The following is a 15,575-nucleotide window of genomic DNA, read 5'->3' as shown; positions in this document are numbered from 1 at the left end:
GTCTTTTAATTTCCTGGCTACTGGTGCCAAGAGTGTTGACTGTGGAGCCAAGCAAACTAAAGCTGTGAACAATCTCAATCTCTTCATCCATCCTGATACCATTTTAAATTTACATGTTTGGGGTATTATTTTTATATATATACTGAAAATGTCTTACTGCTTGTAATTTGTTGTTTTATTTATTGCACATAGGTGCAGTTTCAGTTTTGGTATAATTAAATGTGTCTATTTTTTCATGATATTCACCTTTTGAATCATCTTTTAAAAAATTCACATATAATGCAAGAATATAGAGATCGTGTCCTATTGGTTCCATGATGTTACTGAAAAATTAAATGTAAATACTTCTAGATACATGGCATACTTCTAGTACACCAGAGACTCCATAAGACCTGATTACATTTACACTTGACTCATTTCACACATATACTTTTAGGTACTCGAAATTTTAATATTTTAATGAGATAGTCAAAACACAGCACTCTTTTTATGAACTGGATTTCTCAGAACTTGGGTTATTTTGCATTAAATTATGATTATAGCTATATAGCCCTAGCCCAGGATTCCATGGAAAGGATATCTTGATAGAATCCATAGGTGAGAAAATGGATAGCTTTCATCAAATGTTATTTTCATCAAAAGTTTTGCTGAGGTGCCTGCCAGCACATAATAGGGAAACAATTTGGCATATCACTTGCCTCTAACACGTTTTATAGGAGCTCTTGGTTTTTCTATCTTTGTATGCCAAACTAATAAATGTTCACCCTAATGTGCATGACCCTCAGATGCTGGGCTGGAGAGTGGCAAGAGCACATTTCATCCTGGCTGTGATGTTGATGCTGTGGAGCTCAGGAAAAGTGTTCTCAGTGGATGTAGCAACAGAGGTAATGGAAACTAGCCTAAGGGACTATCAAAGCTTTATGAATGTAGCCAATGCAACAAAAATCAGTGCAGCACACAAATAAGAATGCACCCTGAAAAAAAAATCAATCACAAAGACTTATTTTTATTTGCTTTGCTTTTATTCTCAACATGACATGCAAAGTTTACATTTCACATATAAGGAGTGATAATCATTAACCTCACCTTTTTTAGCTTCAGAGATAGTTATCAGAGAGAGCCGGGTATGTTATATTAGAATTAAAAACCAAGATTTGTGTTCCTTGATCAAAAAAAGCCTATAAGTCATGAAGATGTATGCATAATTAAATAAATTATACAAGCTGAAGTGCTTTGATAGAAAATTTGTTTGCATGTCAAAATATTAACAATTTTGACCAAACTTATTACATGGATAATTATAGTAAGATCCCTGAAGGCAGAGACAGGATATATTATATATTTGTGTTTAAATATTATTGTTAATGACCAGAGTCCAGAACAAAGGTGGCATAGTAGAGTGGATTTGGGGAGGGATGGATTGAATAACAATGAAAGAACTTTTTCTTTTACTTTTCAAAAAGAAGCTAATTGGGGGAGTAAGGTCGGCAGGGAGAAAAGTGCAATAATGGAAATCCAAAGTCTCTGTAAACTTTCATTAAAATCAATTTCAAATTTAAAAAATAAAGTGGTAGGGTCCTCATGTCTGTGGCCATTGGGCCTCATATTAATTGTGTTTGAGATGAACATTCTTCTAAGGAGTACAGCGCTGGTCTGTCAATTTGCTGTACTGAAGTAACTTGGAGTAGCTGTGATGCTGAATACTGTGTCACTGGTGTGTCAAATGCCATAATGGTTACCCATGGTGGACAGTGTTTGATGGCACTGCCAGATTAATGCAAGTTTAGAAGCAGGATGGCTTCCACTTCCTAAACCACATGCCTCTGGAAACTCTATGAACATAAGATAAATTACCATAATTATAGAATAGGGTTCAGGTCTTTTTTTCAGAGGGTCACTATCAGTCTTGCTCAACTTGAAGACACTCAATAACAACAACAAAGAAGAATCTGCTTTGCAATATACACTGCTATGTAGCACATAGTAGATGCTTAGTAACTGTTACTTGAATAAATTAACGTGCAGAAAAAGAAAATAACATGAGATTTCAATTTCTCAGAATCTATTCAACAGTATTTGTCTGAAGTATATCGAGTACTAACCATGAACACTCAAAAGACATTTAAATGAGTAGTACAAATGTTAAATATGCTCAGGTGCTAACCCAAAAGTGGTTGTTCAACAGCCAGGGGCAGCTCTGAGAAAGCCCAACCTACTTATGAAAAATCACCCACTGAAAACTCTATGGAGCGAACATCTACTCTGACACACAGGAAGTTGTAATGAATTAGAGTTAGTTCAATGTAAATTACTGGGTTTTGAGTATGAGTTTTTATTTTGTTTAACTCTTCTGCATTAGGCATTAACTAGAGTTAATAAAAGATTAATGAAACATAATATTTACCCTCAAGTTACTCATGTATAATCAACATAAAATATAAGTATTCTAGGTAAAAAGATAATGATAATGAAAGCTTCAGGATTGATAAGGATTAATGCAGTTGTTCCTGGGAAAGCATCAAAAAGAATAATCAATTAATATTGCAGAGACATGACTTATTTTTTATTTTTTCTTTCCTTTGTTTTAATTTTTTTATTTATTTATTTTGAGTGGATCTAAGTTCTTCATGCTTCAGTCCTCAAAAGTCTAACTATTGCACACCCGTGTTTAGCTTTGTTCACAATAGCAAAGAGTTGGAAACAACCCAAGTGTCCATCAACAAACAAATGGATAGAGAATCTCTGGTGTATTTACACAATGGAATATTATGCTGCATTGAAAAACAAGAAATTCTTGAAATATTATACAAACTGGGTGACCCTGGAGGGCATTATGCTGAGTGAAATATTTCAGTCACAAAAGGACAAATATTGCATAGTGCCACTGTTGTAAAACAGGACTGACATCAGGAATGGGGGAAGACTGAGAAATATGGGATAAATAATGTATACTGCATTGAGACAGATGAGGGAGAGAACTGTTTAAAAAGCACGTATGATTATGTATTATTATCATGGCAGGAATCCAGAACAAAGGCTGCATAGTGGAGTGGACTTGGGGGGAGGGATTGTTTAACAATGAAAGAATTTTTCATTTACTCTTCAAAGAGAAGAACAAATGGAGAGGGCAGGAAAAAAGTGCAACAATGAATGAATGGAAATCCAAAGTCTTTGTAAACCTTAATTAAAATTAAATTTTTTTTAAAAAGTCTAACTACCTTTTCAGAGTATAATTCCAAGAGATATAGAAAAATGTTTCATGAAGGTCATGTCAACTAAAGGTTAGCGGAATTCAGCGGCAGAGGACTGTAATTATTAGGGGGTTGTTTTTGATATCTCAATGTAGGGAATTGCCTCTCGGTTTCCTACAGATCTTTGATTCTGGAGTCATGAATGGACAGTCACAGCCCACAACTGGGGGAGAGAAATCAGCTACTGATTTGGCAGCAAAACTCTTGCTTCTTGATGAACTCGTGTCCCTGGAGAATGATGTGATTGAGACAAAGAAGAAAAGGAGCTTCTCTGGGTTTGGATCTCCACTGGACAGACTCTCAGCAGGCTCTGTAGATCATAAAGGTAAACAGAGGTAAGTGAACTCTTGGAGGACTGTTTTAGCTTTTGTTTTTTTACTTCTTCCACTCTGGGTTTAGAAGCTGAAAATTCTATTGGAAGTATAATGCAGGGAAAATATTGTAGGTGATCAAACTTGACAGTATGTTAGATAACTTGGATTTATAGCAAGATTTTTAGAGACAACTGTTTAGGGAATAAAATTACTGCTACCACATGCATTTAATATTTTTGTCATGATGTTTTGTGGGGGATATCTTGTTGCAAGGCAGATATAAAATAGTTATTCTAAGATTTTACTGCAGTCGGGAAATGAGGAACAGTGTGTGTGCAGGACGATAAGTGTTCTGACCAACTGAGTTTTCTGTGTAGCAAAGATCACCTGAATCCCATTTTAACTTTTACTCTTGATGCTAACCTTTTCAAACATAAATAAAAGTGTTTTCTGTCCTATACCAAAGGGCAGTGAAGAATTCTTAGAACCTAGAGAGGCATTTGAAAAAAATTCTGCTAACTTTTACTATGTATCTATTTTTATTATATTGTGCACCAAGATTAATAGCACACCATGAATCAGAACCCCCGAGTCAACATAAATGTAAATGTTCATCTAGTTATATGAGTCCATAAAGTCTGACATTAACAGCTTCATCCATATAACTCAGTTACAACCAAATCATCCAGCAAGGTTTGTCTCAGAGCAGTTATAAGTTAGCTTCTCCTTCAATCATCTGGCAAGAACAGCAAAAACCTTTAACTTGGCCAGCATAAATGCAATAAGCCTCAGGTCACACTTTGTCACTGTTTGTCCACAGCAGTGCCACAGTCAGCAATGCCACAGTCTCTCTACACCATCACCAGGGTTTGACCAACAGAATCTGCTCCAGTCTCCCTCACGTCTTGCCATCACAAGTCTTGCTGCCTACTGTGGGAAGCACAATTTCCCTTATCCTAGCCCCACAGCTAGGTGATTTTCAAGATCATACTGATTTGCAAGACCATATGTGTACAGTTAAGGCAGCTGGAGACCAGACAGGGCTAACTGTAATGGCTTTGTTAAAAAAAAGAAAAACGAAAAAGGGTGACAGCTTTTAGGCTAACACCACAGTAAGTGTAGTTACATGGATAAAAAAGAAACAGGTTAAAGCCAAATATCAAGCAACACTCTCTACGCAGTGTTTAGGGCAACCTTAAAATGCAGAAAGTATTTAGACTTAAAATTCTGACTTAAATGCACAAGGTGTTTCCTTACTTTGAGCAGCTATGGAATGTTTTCATAAACCACACAAAGTTTTGTGTTTTAGTCACAAGATTTCATACAATAGTCTTTATGGTAGTACGTTATTAAGTATAAGTTGTCCTTAATATCCTTATGTGAGCATAAATAATCCAGGAATCACACTTTTTGTACATGTTTGTGTGTATATTAAACAAAGTTTTTCTTCTGAAAATAAGCTTAAATATGCCCTCTTTTGCTTTGGTAACATCTAAATATTTTATGTAGTGATATGAAAAAATTAAATGTGATACTTAAATATCATAAAAACTAAAACAAAATATGTTAAATATATATCCCAGCTAGTGATATTACTGCATCAAGAATAAATTGTCTTAGTTTCAAAATAAGTAATTTGACTGCATATAATAGGAAAAATATATAAAGGATCTGAAAGGGGGGGAAGTAGGACATTTTATGTATCGTATTCCAGTGGCACAGTATTATTACGCTGATTGTTAAATTGATTTTATTATGTTTTGTTATGCTGATGGTAGGTATATTGTGGGAAAAGCTGTTAACAATTTCAATATCTTCGTCATCTATCATGAGGCTGCCAATCTGCTGAGCGGTGAGAATCTTTGTTTTCTTGATGTTGAGCTTCAATCCATATTGAAAACTGCAGTCTTTGATCTTCTGCAGCAAGTGCTTCAGGCTTCCTCAACATCAGTAAGCAGGGTGTATCATCTACATAACGCAGATAGTTGATGAGTCTATCTCCAATCCTGATGCCACATTTCTCCTCATAGAGCCCAAACCTCCCAGATAATCTGTTCTGCATACAGGTTGAAAAGGTATGGAGATAGGACACATTTGTGGTGTACACACTTTTCAATTTTGAACCATGCTGTTTCCTTGCTCTGTTTTGATGACTGCCTTCTAGTCCAAGTATTGGTTTTGCACAAGCATAATCAAGTGTTTTGGGATTCCCGTTCTTCTCAGAGTTAGCCAGTTTGTTATGATTTACACAAATTACTTTGCGCAGTCAATGAAGCACAGATAGACATTCCCCTGGTACTCTCTGCTTTCAGCCAAGCTCCATCTAACATTAGCTATAATATCTGTTGTACCATGGCCTCATCAAAACCCAGCCTGCACTTCAGGCAATTTTCTATTGAGTTCCAGTCGGTTTTGGATAATCTTCAACAGAAATCTTTCTTGCATATGATATCAATGATATTGATCAATAATTTCTGCACTGTTTTGGGACACCTTTCTTTAGAATGGGAACAAATATAGACCTCTTCTAGTCAGTTGGCCAGGTGGCTGTCCTCCAGATTTCTTGGCACAGATATCTCAGTTTTATTAACACATGATCTCATATTATAAATTCAGAGTCTCAAACAAGGAATGTATGCTTTTATTCCTGAATATGATAAAATATTAAGAAGGGGTGGGGGGAAATTTAAACATATCATGCAATACAAAGTGGAAGAAAGAATGAACTGCTGGATAAAAAAGGAACACAAACTTAGAAAGCTTTGTTTTCTTTTCAAATACCAGTTGACTGGTAGGTGTTGTTGTTGGTGTTGTTATGTGCCATCGAGTCGCTTGCTACTCATAGCGACCCTATGTACAATAGCCCTAAACCCTGCTCTGTCCTGTGCCAATCGCACTGTCTCTGACACACCCATCCCTATTACCCCAGTCACTGAATCAATCCACCTCACAGAGGGCCTTCCTCTCCTGCGCTGTCCCTCCACCCTCCCAAGTATGAGGTCCCTCTCCAAGGACCTGTCCCTCCTTACAACATATCCAAAATATGTCAGAAAAAGCCTCAGAATCCTTGCCTCCAAGGAGCAATCCAGTTTAACACTCCCCAGGATGAACCTGTTTGTCTTCTTAGCAGTACATTCAATACTCTTCTCCAGCACCACAGCTCAAAGGCATCAATTCTCCTTCTATCCTCCCTAGTTATTGTCCGACTCCCTGATGCATAACAAGTGATTACAAAGACCATGGCCTGTATCAGACACACCTTAGTCTCCAGAGAGACACCACTGCTCTTCAGTACATTGGAGAGGTCCCTAACAGCAGACTTTCCCACTACAATACACCTTTTAATTTCCTGACTGCTGGTACCAAGAGTGTTGACTGTGGAGTCAAGCAAACTAAAGCTGTTAACAATCTCAATCTCAATCTCAATCCATTCTGATGTTGCCAACTGGTCCAGTGGTGAGAATCTTTGTCTTCTTGACATTGAGCCTCAATCCATATTGGAGGTGGCAGTCCTTGACCCTCTGCAGCAAGCACTTCAGGTCCTCCTCAGTTTCAGCAAGCAGGGGTGTATCACCTGCATAACGCATATTGTTGGTAGATCTTCCACCAATCCTGACTCCACATTTCTCCTCATAGAGCCCAGCCTCTCGGATAATCTGTTCTGCATACAGGTTGAAAAGGTATGGAGACAAGACACATCTCTGGCATACGCCCTTCCCAATTTTGAACCATGCAGTGTTTCCTTGCTCTGTTCTGACGACTGCCTCTTGGTCCAAGGATAGGTTTCTCATTAGCACCATCAAGTGTTCTAAGATTCCAATTCTTCTCAGAGTCGGCCACAGTTTGTTATGATCCACATAATCAAATGCCTTTGCATAGTCAATGAAACACAGATAGACATTCCTCTGGTATTCCCTGCTTTCAGCCAAGATCCATCTAACATTAGCTATAATATCCTAGTACCACGACCCCTTCTAAACTCAGCCTGGACTTCTGGCAGTTCTCTGCTGTTGTGCTGTTCCAGTTGTTTTTGGATAATCTTCAGTAGAATCTTGCTTACATGTGAAATCAATGATAGAGTTCTGTAGTTTCCACACTGTGTTGGGTCACCCTTCTTTGGGATGGGAACAAATACAGATCTCTTCCAGTCAGTTAGCCAAGTGGTTGGTAGGTAAATAGGTTAATTTCTGTGCTCTTGATTCTGTTATGTGTCTGTGTGTTTGTCCTTGTACTGTTTGGGTAATTTGAGCTGTTTAGTTAGTTTTGAGATCAAGAAGGCTATATCTTCCACTTCATTTTTGGTTTTCAGAAAGACAAAGCAAATTGTTCTTGTATCTGTCAGAATTCTAACAGAAAACAGAAGGCATTTTGACAAAGGAAAATTTTAATAAGGTATTATTCATAAGGGGACTGCTTAGCAAATTTAAAAGCAATCGTAATAAATGATGCAGAAATCCAAGGAAGTGACCTGACAAGGTAAATGAAGGGGTAGTTTCCTGGAATTGAGAGGGAGAGTCACTGAAAAAAGCAGGCTGCACTGAGAGATTTAGCACATGGAAGCTAGTGCCCCAGAATAAAGCCCCAACTCACTTCCTTAAAGTTAAATCTGGCACAATGGGAAGCTCCATCTGGTTTCTGAAGCTGTGCATCACAGTGAGAGGGGATTGGTCAACTCCCTCCTGAGAAGCTCCTAGTGGATTTGAACCACTAGAGGAATGCAGTCTTTCTGTTACATTAATAACAAAAATAAATGATGATGATGATGATGATGATGATGATAATGACGACGATGATGATGATGCCACCTCCCTCTCTTAGTTTTTTCACCAAGGCTGTCCTTGCCTGGTTCAAACCAAAGCTGGAGGGCACAGAAACTTTTTTGTGATCCAGAAAGTCCAGCTTCAAAAAAATATGGTGAGAAATATTAGAAAATGGATCTAGGGAGTAGATAAAGGACCACTATAAACATTTTAGAGATTTAGTCTACAAACAGTGTAATCCAGGAGAGAACGTCATTGTGGCCACTTAATTGGAAGAGAAGGGCTTCTTAGGACATAATCAGAAAAACCATTTTCTCATCAGTGGGAGTTTAATGTTCTTTACTCTTTGGATGAAAAAAAAAAAAACAAAAAACTAAGTCAGGTACTACGACTTTATTGGTCACAATAAAATATTAAAAATCCCTCTATTCGCTTTTATTAGTTAAACAACCATATTTAAGTAATTAAAATAACCAACTGTATGGTTAAGCCAAAACCGTGAATATTATTAAAGCCTCTCTTTCCCCTTACTTGGCCTTAGTCAAGTTGGAACAATGCAATGGAAAGGGGTATGTGATCCGTTTACCCATTACCTCCTCCCATCACTACGTAGGCTGCCTCTATCTCCTTTTAACTTTGGATGAGAGTACAGAGGGACCTCTGGTGGTTAGAAGCTGTACTGCATTCCCAAAGACATGTGCTTCAAATCCATCAGCTGCACAGTGGGAGAATGATGGGCAATCCCACTGGAGAATCAGCTATGAAAGTCTTTTTTTAATCACTATAAAAATCTATAACAGATTAGTGTAGTGCCCCTCCACTTTGGCAAGAGCTTAAAGTGGAATCATTATTATAGAGCATGTTCGTGAGACTATAACCTCCTTTGAGAATATTGATGTAAGAATTCTTGTCACAAGCACAAAATGCATTTCCTCCAGTAGCCCCTAATTTTGTAGCCCGTAATTCCCATCCCGCCCTCCTAGTTTCTCCATTCATATCCTCCCTATCTCACTGAGCTAAATTTGCTTTATTTATCATCCCTGCGAGGCAGTCTTTAGTCAAGACCTCTTTTACAATGAGTTCAGGCTTACTCTATCAACATGCTTGATATCTATTCCACAGAAAACTCATATCCTGACTTCTGATGGCAGAAAAGTTAAGCTAAACTGTTCCTTATGTAATCTTCTCTTCATTTTGATACCAAGCTAAATCTCACATCTTCTTGTCCTTTTGTTGACATTATTCTATCTTGTCTGCTATTTTATTGGGTCAGAACCCACCTATAGCTGACCTTTCAGCAGACTTTCACAGGCAGTTAACTGCATAGGAAGAAATTGCCCATCCTTCTCCCGTGGAGCAGATGATGAATTTGAACCATAAGCTTTTGGATTAGCAACCCACCTCACAAGTTATCTTTTTACCAGTAAGTCATCAGAGCTCTCAGTTACAGATTAGTGGATAGATGTCAAGCTTTCTGGTTTACTCAATCTATGTGACCACCAACTAAGAAAACTAAAGGTTATTGAGTGTACTCTGACTCATAATGACCCTATGGGAGAGAAAGTAGAACTACCTGTCATATTTCTGTGATCATAAATCCTAATGAGGAAAGACTCCTTATCTATCTCTAGCAGAGTGTCTGCTGCAGTTGAACTGCTGACCAGTCCATTAAAATCTAATCTTCATATGAAGAAAGACAGAGAATGTAGTTCCTCAATACTTGCTCCAGAGAAATTCTCCTCTTTTTTGGCTTAATTTTTATTAAATTTTGTTATTGCATTAATATGGGGAAAGCAGCTTATGGTGACCCTGTGTAAATCTCAGTTTTTAATGCAAAATGGAGTAATGCCCACTTATAGGGGGAGTTTTGCCCCAGTTTTTTAAGAATCACAGCAAAAAACTGAGGTAGGAAATTCCTACTCTAATATTTTTATTTATTATGTCTTTTCTTTTAACTCACAGCACTCTAAAGTGATTTTAGGGCTTAGTTTGTTTGGTTTTTATTGTTTTTTTATATCTTTTCAAAGATAAAATTCTTTATTTTCTGTTACAAAACTGTAAATTACATTCCAGTTGTTTGACTCCAACTCAAGCTGCTCCTGAAAAACTAAGATTCTGTGACAATGGGTATTTGCAACAATGGCACAATAGCAGGGAACTGAGAGGTTAGTTAGGAAGTATATTCAGTAAATACATATTTTTATAATTACAGTGCCTAGCATGTGTGGGCTTTTATCCTAAGCTAAATAACAAATTAAGGCTAAAGTTGAGATTGCAGACCAGTCTCAATTTGTGAGATTCCATTGTTCTTCTTTGTGACAGAACCAATGATTAAAGAGGAAGACATCCAACTTTCTTGTCTGATTCTTTGTTGAGTAATGTCAAAAACTTAGGTAACATAAGCATCTCGGGGTTTTTGCTGCTCATTTGATGATGCCCAAAACAGGTAGCTCAGAATGTATTCCATGTCAAATATGAGAAACACACAAAAGGGATTCAATTACGGCACTCATTTCTCATGCCTCTTTCCCCATAGTTGGAAAGCCTGGATAGCCAATGCGAAATGTACTTGACCACATGCCATTGGGCTATTCCCAATCTCTTTATTGTCGAGCCATCCTTACTTCTAGCTCAACACTACAACATAAAATAGACTTTACCTATCCTCCTCATTATGTTTTGGAGACAATGGCTTCAAATTTTCTCCCAAAAGGGACTGTATTTGATTTCATAAATAGAGATTGAAACGTATATAATCTAGACTGAAAAGTTTTGTATGACATTCTTGTTTAAGTCCATTTCCCAGATAGAGTTTTCAAAATGTTTCATTAGATGCCCTTCAAATTCCTTAGCCAGTCAAATGGAGATTCCTTCTGCCTACAGTTTCCCTGCAGTTTCCAAATCAAGCGTGTCTGGGCTGCTTTACAAAAACTGAAATAGCATTACTTGATTCCAGTGCTAATAGCTTCTCTCTGACTGCCCGTGCATATGGCCATCCTTTTGGAACATACTTTGGAAATTGGCATTATGCTAGTCAGCACTATTATTATGAATTTAGCAGAATCTGTCCAAAACGGAACTATCACTTTTGAGATAGAGTTCCAAAGTTAGAAATACCTCCAAATACATGGTTTAAAATTAGAACAATGAAAGAAAATATTATTTCACTTAGGAGAAAGTTTATTTAGCCAGTGTCTAGGAAGGAGAAGATCTGGTATGACTGTGGTTAAGGAATTCAACTGCCAAAGCAAAGAACATTGGTTCAAACCCAGCTGCACCGTGGGGAAAAGACATGACAGTTTGCTTTTACTCTGTCCCACAGGTTTGCTGTGAGTTGGAATTGACTGGACAGCAGTGGCTTTGATGTTGTGTTATTTTGTTTAGGGGGGATCAAATATTTCCCCAGATTCATATTTCCACAGGGAGGAATTCCTGTTAGGACAAGACTAAAGACCCACAGATCCACTCCCTCTTCACTCCTCCCAGCTAATCACTTACCTATTTGGGAGTCACTGAACTTATTCTTCTCATTCCTTCCTTCTGGTTTTTAATTGATAACCATGAAGCACTGGTGGAATAGTATTGGGGCGCTAGCTCAAAGGTTATCAATCTGAACCCACAAACATGTGCCAGGGAAAGATATGACAGTCGGCTCCCACAAAAATGTTCAGTCTTGAAAATCCCATGGAGCTGTCATCTATCATACAGGGTCACAATGAGTAAGAATCAACTTGACAGCAGTGGGTAATGACTAGGTAGGGAAACTGGTCCAGGACAGAGAGGAGACAAAGGGTTTCAAAATCTATTTATAAAGTCATATTCTACATTCAACATTATTAGTAATTAAAATAACATCTTGATTTTCATCTGTTTACCATTCACATCTTACCCGCTTTTTTTCTGGATGTGGACTTGGGAAAAGGAGTCAAATGTACTGGCAGCTCCTTTAAATCAAATCATCACTTAGACTTACCACCTTCATCCTCCTATTCTGGAATTTGCATTAGAAAGCCTAATTGTTTTAAGTTTAAATGTGACCCCATAGACTTTAAACATTTAGTTTTCTTCTCATTCCTGCCAAGACTTTGTAGAAGTCTCTCCTCACCCACCAGTCCTTCCTTCTCATGCTTTCACAGTTCTATTTTCCTATCCTAGCCATTTCTTAATTCTACATTTTAATTTTAAGTTTTTCTAACAAAGACTGAAGTTTCTGAAGTCACAATGTGCTCTATTATTCCATAAATGCTTCTAGAAGTCTCCACCACAGCGATGTTCTCTTTCTTGTGTCTTCTCAGAGCACATCGAAGTCCACTGTATTAGATAACTACTCCTAAGTAACCAATTGCCCATAATTTAGCAGCTGAAGCAATAATAAATATTATCTCATAAAGTTTCTGTGGGTCAGGTAGCCAGAAACAACTTGACTGGGAATATCTGGCATAAGATTTCTCACTAGTTTATGGTGAAAATGTTGGCCCAGATTGTAGGCATCTGTGTAAGGCTAGAATCTACTTCCAAAAAGGCTCACTCACATGGTGGGAGACAGGAAACCTCAGTTCCTCGCTGGCTCTTGGCAGGAGGGCTTAGTTCTTGGCAATATGAACCTCTCCGTGGGGTTGGTTATGTGTCTTTAAGAAATAACAATTGACTTCCCGAAGACCAAATAATCCAAGAAACAAGGCAAAAATTCTAACATCTTCCATTATTTAGCTTTAGAAGTCACACACCATCATAACCATTATATTCTATTGGCTCCATAGGTCAATTCCATTCAGAATAACAATGACAGAATTATTGAGAGCCCATCTGGAACTTGCATCATCTTATTGTTCTTGTTATGTGCTGTGAAGCTGATTACACCTCAAAATGATCCTATAAACAACAGATCTAAACCTTCCCTTATCTTGAGTTCATTGTTAGAGCCACCGTGTTGTCAAAACATCTTGTTGAGGCTCTTCCTCTCTTTCAATAACCCTCCACTTTTCCAAGCATGATGTCATTTTCTTAGAACTGGCCTCTCCAAAAACATGCCTAAAAGTATGTGGGACAGAGATTCACCATCCTTGCTTCTAAGAAGCATCCTGGCTGAACTTTCTCCAAGACACATTTATTCTTTTTGACAGTTCATGGGATATTCAGTACTCTTCTAGAACACCACAACTCAAAGACACCAAATATCCTTTTATCACTCCTTCTATTATCCAACCTTCAGATGTATATAATAATTGAAGACATCATGGCTTAAACCAGATGTGTTCAGTCTGACATCATTACTCTTTAACACTTTAGAAAGGTCCTTAAGAACAGATTTTTCCACTGCAACAAGTCCTTTGATTTTTCAATTGATGTCATCAAGGATGTTTATTGTGGATCCAAGAAAGAAAATCTTTGACAAATTCAGTATTTTCTCCATCTATTACGGTGTTGCCATTGGCCCATTGGTGAAGAGTTTTGTTTTCTTGATGTTGATATATAATTCATATTTAAGGCTGTAGTCTTTGATCTTCTGCAGGGAGTATTGCAAGTCCTTATCTCTTTCAGCAAGATAGGTTGCATAACACGGGTTGTTAATGAATCTCACCAATACTGATGCTACATTCTCCTTCATTAAGTCCAGCTTCTCTGAAAGCTGTTATGCTCAGCATAAAGCTTGTACAGGTAGGGAGAAAGGATACAATCCTGACACATTCCTTTCTTAACTTCAAACCCTGGGTCCCTTTGCTATGTTTGCACAACAGCTATTTAGTCTAGATTTCATTAGCATTATTAAATGCTCTGGGACACCCATCCTTCTCAGTGTCAGCCATAATTTGCTATGATCCACATAGTCAAATGCCTCTTTATAGTCAGTAAAACATAAATATTCATTCTTCTGTAATTCTCTTCTTTCAGTCAGATCCATATGATACCTCTGCTGCCAAGCCTCATCTAAATCCAGCTAATATATATAACAGTTCTTTGGTCATGTACTAGTCATTTTGGACAATCTTCAGCAAGCTTTTGCTTAATGTGATATCTAAGCCTTAGACTGAAATAATTAAATTCCTCATTTAATTCAGTCATCCAAATCACTGGACTATTTAAAACAATATGATACACTATTCATTTCCACAATCTCATTTGTTTCTCCTTTTTAAAAAAAAATCGGTTTGCTTTAAAAGTTCACATACATTGTGTCTCACACTATTCTTCATTTATATTGTGTTTCATATAATCATTCTCATACATTGTTTTATAAAATTAATCACCATTTTACCCTTTTTACTAAGTACTCAAAGTTTGTAGAGCTGAATTTCTTTTTGATAAAAGCATTTTGGAAGAAAGAATTCTATTGGACCCTTAAAATCCAAAGAAGAATTTCTGGCAGTTTGAACAGGGCAATCTTCTACTATGATTTACAATCTTGGAAAATAGATGGATGCTTAATACATCAGAACTAACTTGATAGCAGTGAGTTTTTGAGATGTGGCAGCAAATCATACTTTTACTCTCGTTGTTGTTGTTATGTGCCATCGAGTCACTTGCAACTCATAGCGACCTTATGTACAAGAGCCCTAAACACTGCTCTACCCTGTACCATCCTCGCCGTCTCCTACACTCTCATTGCGACCACCCCAATCACAGAATCGATCCATCTCATCTAGGGTCTTCCTCTCCTGCGCAGTCACTCTATTCTCCCAAACATGATGTCCCTCTCCAAGGACCAGTCCCTCCTTTCAACATGCCCAAAGTATGTCAGACGAAGCTTCACAATCCTTGACTCCAAAGAACATTCTGACTTTACCCTCTCCAGAACAAACCTGATGTTCTCCTAGCAGTCCATGGTATATTCAACATTCTTCTCCAGCACCACAGCTCAAAGGCATCAATTACCTTTCTTTTATCACTATTCACTGGCCAACTCTCGGATGCATAGCACATATTTGCAAAGCCTGTAGCCTGGATCAGGCACACCTTAGTCTCCAGCCTGACGTTGTTGCTCTTCAGTACTCTTGAGAGATCCCTCACAGCTGACTTTCCCAATGCAATTCGTCTCTTCATTTCCTGGATGCTGGTAACCAAGAGTGTTGACTGTGGAGCCAAGTAAACTAAAAGTGTTAACTATCTCAATCCCTTCACCATCCATCATGATGCTGCCAATTAGCCCAGTGCTGAGAATCTTTGTTTCTTTTACTATTGTTGTTGTTGTTATGTGCCATCGAGTCGCTTGCGACTCATAGCAACCCTATGTACAACGGCGCTAAACTCCG

At 37.8% G+C, this 15,575-nt stretch overlaps 1 protein-coding gene across 1 annotated transcript in view; it reads left to right on the top strand.

Annotated features, from left to right (window-relative positions):
- Positions 1–785: 785 nt before the first annotated feature.
- LOC102867367 (osteocrin-like) overlaps positions 786–15,575 on the top strand; it is a 44,589-nt gene continuing 29,799 nt past the window's right edge. Inside the window, exons 1-2 of the mRNA XM_006897059.1 lie at positions 786–884; positions 3,372–3,586. Coding sequence (XP_006897121.1) covers positions 786–884; positions 3,372–3,586 — 314 coding nt within the window. The remainder of the gene's footprint in view (positions 885–3,371; positions 3,587–15,575) is intronic.

The sequence above is a fragment of the Elephantulus edwardii genome, unplaced genomic scaffold (assembly GCF_000299155.1).
Source record: "Elephantulus edwardii isolate Elephantulus edwardi_28Jun2011 unplaced genomic scaffold, EleEdw1.0 scaffold00199, whole genome shotgun sequence".
Lineage (NCBI taxonomy): Eukaryota > Metazoa > Chordata > Mammalia > Macroscelidea > Macroscelididae > Elephantulus > Elephantulus edwardii.
Note: the sequence above shows the minus strand (reverse complement) of the source record. Positions and strands in the feature narration are given on the sequence as shown.